Genomic DNA, 5,880 nt, shown 5'->3' with positions numbered 1-5,880 from the left:
TTTCCAGACACAGGCTGGGCCGTACCACGGGGCACTGCTGTGATGGTCTAACCCACAGGCAGAATGGAGGCTCTGAAGAACTCAAAGAAACACAGAGAAAATTCTTCCTTAAAATAGAAAGTTACATTATCAGTCAGGTCTCTAGCCAACACCATCGCTCTGTCTTCCAATGTCTTCAGAGTCAAGAGAGGAAGTATGGAAGAGCTTTAGGTAAGAAGTTCAGGAACCCACGTTCTAGTCCCAGCTCTGTTACTTACTGTGGCCTTGGGCAAGCCACTTGCCCTTCCCCACCACCCCCCAAAGCCTGTTTCATCATCTATAAAATGGGGACCAAACCACTTGTCTCGTCTGCCTCACACTGTGACCGTGAGGACCAAACGAGATCATGTGAAAGTACTTTGTAAACAGTGAAATACTGTATGTAAAGTAACAGTATATACTCATTACACTTTAATTAAGTCCTTATCATTGCCTATTTGACTAGAAGTGCCCCATGCAGAATGTGCTTTGCAATAGATAAGACTCAAAAATACGTGCTGTAAATATACAGTGGCCTTTTCCACTAGGGTTCTTTAAAAAAGGGGGGGGGGGGGGTGGGAATTCATCAATAGCCTCAAAATACATTACTTAAAAATGTGAGGTCATCCAAACCTACCTACCAAGTGATCAAATTAATTTTCCCCAAATATGTCCTATACAGTTATGGTCTACTCTGCTGATGCTTTTATACAGAAAAGTCTGGAATTCAAGAAACAGCATGCGAAAACTTAACACAGTTTGTTGTATAGGAAATAAACTGAGAATAAGAGGCATCCTACATAATGAAATTAGGTTACAGTTCCTCAAATGGTTGCCTTTTTCCTGAGATATCTCCAGGACAGGGTCCTCGTCCTGTGAAGTGCTTTAGAGAAGCTTAGTCCTGCACGAGGTGAAAAGGACATGTAGGTTGGCAATTAGGCTGTGCTCATTTTCAGCACTAGGACTTGAGTAAGGTCTGCTAAGAGCTGCCAAACAGCTTTGGTGGAGAAGCCTGTGTGGCCCAAAAGAGGCTTGCTAGTTCTCAGATGCCAGGCCAAAGTATGGAGAGAGAGTTTAATGCAGCCATCCAGTTCAAGGATTTTCAATTCTTCCTGTAAGGTGGCTCTGCTCTTCTCCGGTCTAGTAAATATCGAACAGAAGAAAAACAGTAAGATGTAGAGCAACATACCTACCAGACGTTAAGGCCTTTTCCTGCCTAGCTGCAAAAAGTTCACATGCAGAACAGAGACACAGCAAGACGTGAATGGGAATTACTTTGACCAGCCCAAAGCACCCAGATTCTAGAATCCTGTGTCAGACAGCCTTTATTACAAACGTTACAAATGATGATGTGGAGGGCGTCCTGTCAGTGCAATCACTAGTTAACAGGATGGTCGTCCTTTGGGGTCACAGGCGTGTTGCTAACCTCCACTTTTCTTCCTGATTTGCTTTGCTTTCCGGGGTTTGAGGATGGTGTAGTTTGCATACGCTGTATACTGATCTGACAGGAAGGGGACATAGAATGCCCGCAGCAACTTTGAAGATCTGAAAAACAAGAAAGAAGAAAAAAGAATTCTATCGTTTGAGATAATTTACTAGCAGTGTTGAAAATGATGAACAGAAGTTAACTAAACAGGGTGGTGAGGATCATATCCTGTATATGTAGCAAAGAAAAACCTGTCCTTTAACTACTAGATCATGAAAACAGACTTAATCAAGACCAAGTACCTTGTTACCAACACTGAAAAGACAGTGCCCCTAATAAGCCACAGAATATCCTTCAGAACAGCCCGAGGCCTTCCCTTTGCAGAGAATACGCCATAGAAAAGCTCCAGGTCAATCAAAGGACTGCTATTACTGGAATAAATTCTTAACACCCAAATGGTTTCTGCCTTCCGCCAAATGCCCAAATGATTCTGATTCCAGTTCTAAGTTTCCCTAGAGAGAGAAAGAAAACTACGTGCTGGGCTTCCTGTGCACAGTGTGCCGGCAATGCCTGAGTCAGAGAGGGAGTGTCCCCACAAGCTCGTGTCCCCGGCAGGCTGGAATATGCCCACTTGTGACTAAAACATACAAATAGCTCCAAACCTGAATTTCTCACGAGCTTCTGAAGAATGTGAAAAATGCCTCACATCACTGAGCACTCACTATTGGACAAGCACTGGAAAAAGTGCTCACACTTCTTGAGATATTTAATCCACCCAATTACCCCAGGAAGAAAGTGCTATCATCCCTACTTTATAGTGGGCAGCTGAGGCTCAGGCAGACGGATTTGCTCAGGGTCACACCGTAAGTGATGGAGCCCTCACTCAGACCCAGATCTGATTACGGATTATGCACTTTTAACCTGCACCAGGGCATATCCCACATCCCAGAAACGGGCTGACCAAATTCATCACTTCCTAGAAAATGTGGCAGTGATAGTTTCAAATTCTATATGAAGTCTTACTTCTTGACTATGCTTCTGGAGTCTGAAAATCAAAAGTTGGCCCAGTTACCGCCACCCTAAATGAGGCAGCTGAAGAGTGCTCCGCTGGCAGTCCTCTTCCAGACTCTAAACTTGTAAATGTCATGTCAACGTGGCATTTGTACTGGCAGCCTGCCCCTGGGTTTGGCAGACTCCCGCAGTGCCTGCACACAATGATATCGTGCTTGGCATACACACCTCGTAGATTCTCCCCAAATGGGACGCTGGCAGTGCTCGGTGCTCAACAGAGACGTGCTTGACTTCAACAGCTAACAGTTCGAGGGCTTTGATAGAAAGGAGGCTTAGAAGAGAGACACCCGAGATAAAGCGGGCCTGCTAACAGAACGAACAGGAGTGGGGGGGCACCCACCTCTGTCAGAAAGCAGCTAGTTTATTCTTTCTGCCCATGCTGCACAGATAGGGGGAAGGTCAGAACAGAAAGCCATAAGCAAACTCCTGTGAGCTTAAGTGTAGTAAAGACACGCTAAGACTAATTAAGTGTCATTTCCGTTCCAGTGGACTCTGCACTAAGAGCTCTGTGAGCACAGTCCACGTGTATTTCCAGCCAGCTCAGTCCTTCAGGCTCCAGGAGAACATTAGGGCTGCTGGGCCCACTTTGAGTTTTTCACTTTCTTTTCTGAACAATTCCTTACTACGTGGGAAGGCTGTTATTTCATGATTTTGTTTTAGAGTCTTCCTAAGAACAAAGAGAAATTATACTTATTTTTAAAAATAGAATAAAACTAATTCTACCTTGTAATTACATACGGGTCCACTGCAACCTTTGATAAATTTAAGCTGTATTATAGGATCTTGGTAGGGGTTTTTTTTTTCCCCTCTATCTCATGTTATTTGCAACTTTTTTTTTTTTTAAACGAGTAAGACAAAGGAAAATGATGAAATCACCAAAAAGGATGATACAAAAATAATCACTATTGCATCATCCTGCAATTTTCTCACTGCATTACCCAAATTATTGTATCATCTTTCAATGGGGTAGAAAGACCTGAGACACCATCTTGGTAGTCTGCTTTTAGCTTTCATTGAACACAGATGAGAATTGAGAATCTTAAAATTTTCTGTCCATAAGGGCAATAAGAAGACAACAGACAGAGGGAGACATGTCACAATCATTAGACAAATCAGAAGATGGACACAAAGAGACAAAGGGCAGCAGCACCTGCAATGCTATCGTGGATGGGGACACTGACCCTAAGTAAAACTTGAGTCTCTTGAGTCTTCAGATGACAACATACTATACAGTATCTAAGGAGGAATCTTCTCAAACTCAAGAACTGATGAGTGAGCAATAGATCTCTCAGAACAAAAAGAAAACAAGGGACTCTCATTCACTTAGTCATTCCACAGGAAGGACTTATTCAATATTTTGCAACGAAAACCTGCTGGACCATCCTGTTATGCTAAAAGGGTGCAGGATGAGATTCTTTCATCTTTTGTGCCGGGATCCAAATTTTACTTGATACAGCTCATAAATGGACAAATGCCGAAGACAGGTTAGTATACAAAGGTGACTGGAAAGTATAGATGAGAAACAAACGTGCAAATTCAATGGATCATTTGACGTTTAATAAATTCAAGAATGAAAATGTCTGAATTATGGAGCCAAGGACATAGCTATACTCTCTTTAACAAAATTATGACCCATTAAAGATTTAAAAAATTCTAGTGTTAACGTTTTGATGATGCAAGAGTGAGAAGAACCAGGAGTACTAAGTTAGAACCTACTGGAGGTAGATTTAAAGTCGGGAACCAGTATTTACAAGATGGATATATTCCAGGTTCACGCATGACAAATGCTTTCAGAGACATCCATTTCAGGTGTGTATCTATCTAGGTCCATCTATTCCAAATGAGGAGAACCTGGAACCAAGTGTCAGGGTCGCTACATTTAAATTATTAAGATTTTAAATGAAGAATTTATCTATCCTCTTACTCTTATTTATATAAGCTATTTATAAAATAAACTAAAAAATGTAAAAAATGAAAAGTGTCTATTGAGCCAAGACAGTACACGGTGATGGAGTATTTTTCTTGGTGTGCTGATAGGTCATGCCCAGAAATTCTAAAAGAGATCTTGGGCCATAAGTGGGACATCACCAAAAACACTGACTGCCCTGAAATAGAAGAAGGGCCACTGTACATGACTGTTGAATGCAAAAGGCATTGAGAAAAGGTAAAAAGATAAAGGAGATTGGGACAAAATGTTTGTAATACATCTGAGAGGATTAGTAGCTAGAGTATGTAAAGCATTCCTGCAGTCAAGGATAAATGACTCCGTGAGGAAAAATGACCAAGAATATGAACAAAGAAAAGAAACATAAATGGCTAACTATATATAGAAAGTAATATTCAATTTTACCGGTAATGAGGGAAATGTAAATTTAGGCACAATTTTTCAATAATCAGGTTTGCGTGAATCAAAAAGTCTAGTAGCATCAAATAATCAAATACCGGTGAGGATTTAGGAAATAGATACTGTCAAAGTGAAACCTGCAAAGCCACTTGGAAAGGCAATTTTAACCATATTAAAACAAAAAACTATGCAGTCCCTATGAAAAGGGTTTTTTATCTTATACTTTATGCCATACTGCTTTTTTAACAACCTACTTTGTTTTCCATTTGTTACAACAGAAACTTTACAACATATACAACAGTAGGCGAAACATACTACATATAATAGTTTTTAAAAACCAGTAGACGGATTTTTAAAATAAATATCAAATCCTTAACAAACAAAAAAAATCCTATGTGCTTACTATGTCTAGGGCTTTGGGTACTGTCCCTGAGCACACCAAAGTTTCTGTTCTCAAAGAGCTAGTGATCTACATGGAAGAAACAATATAAATGATACGTAACCATGGCACAGCATTTCCTAAACAAAAAAAGGTGATACCAAAGTTCAAAGTGATAATAGACACAGTGAGAAGCGAGGACAAACACTGAGGATTGCATGGGTATGGATTGCATGGGTATGGATACACACTTACTGTATCTTAATTCATTTCACCCATCCAACATTTCCAAGATATACTAAACAGAAAGGCAACTTGCCCTTTCATAACCAAATCTACAGCTCTTTTAGGTTAAATGCTCTGTCCACTCAGCACCAGCCAGAAAATGGCTTGAATAAAATCCAAACTCTTTCTCATGGTCTACAAAGGCCCAGGAGATCTAGCCCTCACTTACTTGCCCCACCTCACCTTGCACATTTCCCTCCTCACCCACTACACTCCCACCATGCCAGCCGCCTCTCCGTCTCTCCCTACCCTATAGCCTTCACATGCGTTCCTTCCTCTCCCTCGAACACTCTTCCACCCTCTTCTTCTCATGATTAAGTCCAACTCAATTTTCATTCCTCATCTTAGAGGCAACCT

The 5,880-nt window shown here is 41.1% G+C and overlaps 1 protein-coding gene across 2 annotated transcripts in view; it reads right to left on the bottom strand.

Annotated features, from left to right (window-relative positions):
* Window positions 1–1,325: 1,325 nt before the first annotated feature.
* ALG9 (ALG9 alpha-1,2-mannosyltransferase) overlaps window positions 1,326–5,880 on the bottom strand; it is a 100,379-nt gene continuing 95,824 nt past the window's right edge. For both annotated transcript variants that reach the window (XM_049613625.1, XM_049613610.1), the window contains one exon: window positions 1,326–1,563. In XM_049613625.1, the coding sequence (XP_049469582.1) occupies window positions 1,426–1,563 (138 nt within the window). In that variant the 3' untranslated portion in view covers window positions 1,326–1,425. The remainder of the gene's footprint in view (window positions 1,564–5,880) is intronic.

The sequence above is a fragment of the Panthera uncia genome, chromosome D1 (assembly GCF_023721935.1).
Source record: "Panthera uncia isolate 11264 chromosome D1, Puncia_PCG_1.0, whole genome shotgun sequence".
Classification (NCBI taxonomy): domain Eukaryota; kingdom Metazoa; phylum Chordata; class Mammalia; order Carnivora; family Felidae; genus Panthera; species Panthera uncia.
Note: the sequence above shows the minus strand (reverse complement) of the source record. Positions and strands in the feature narration are given on the sequence as shown.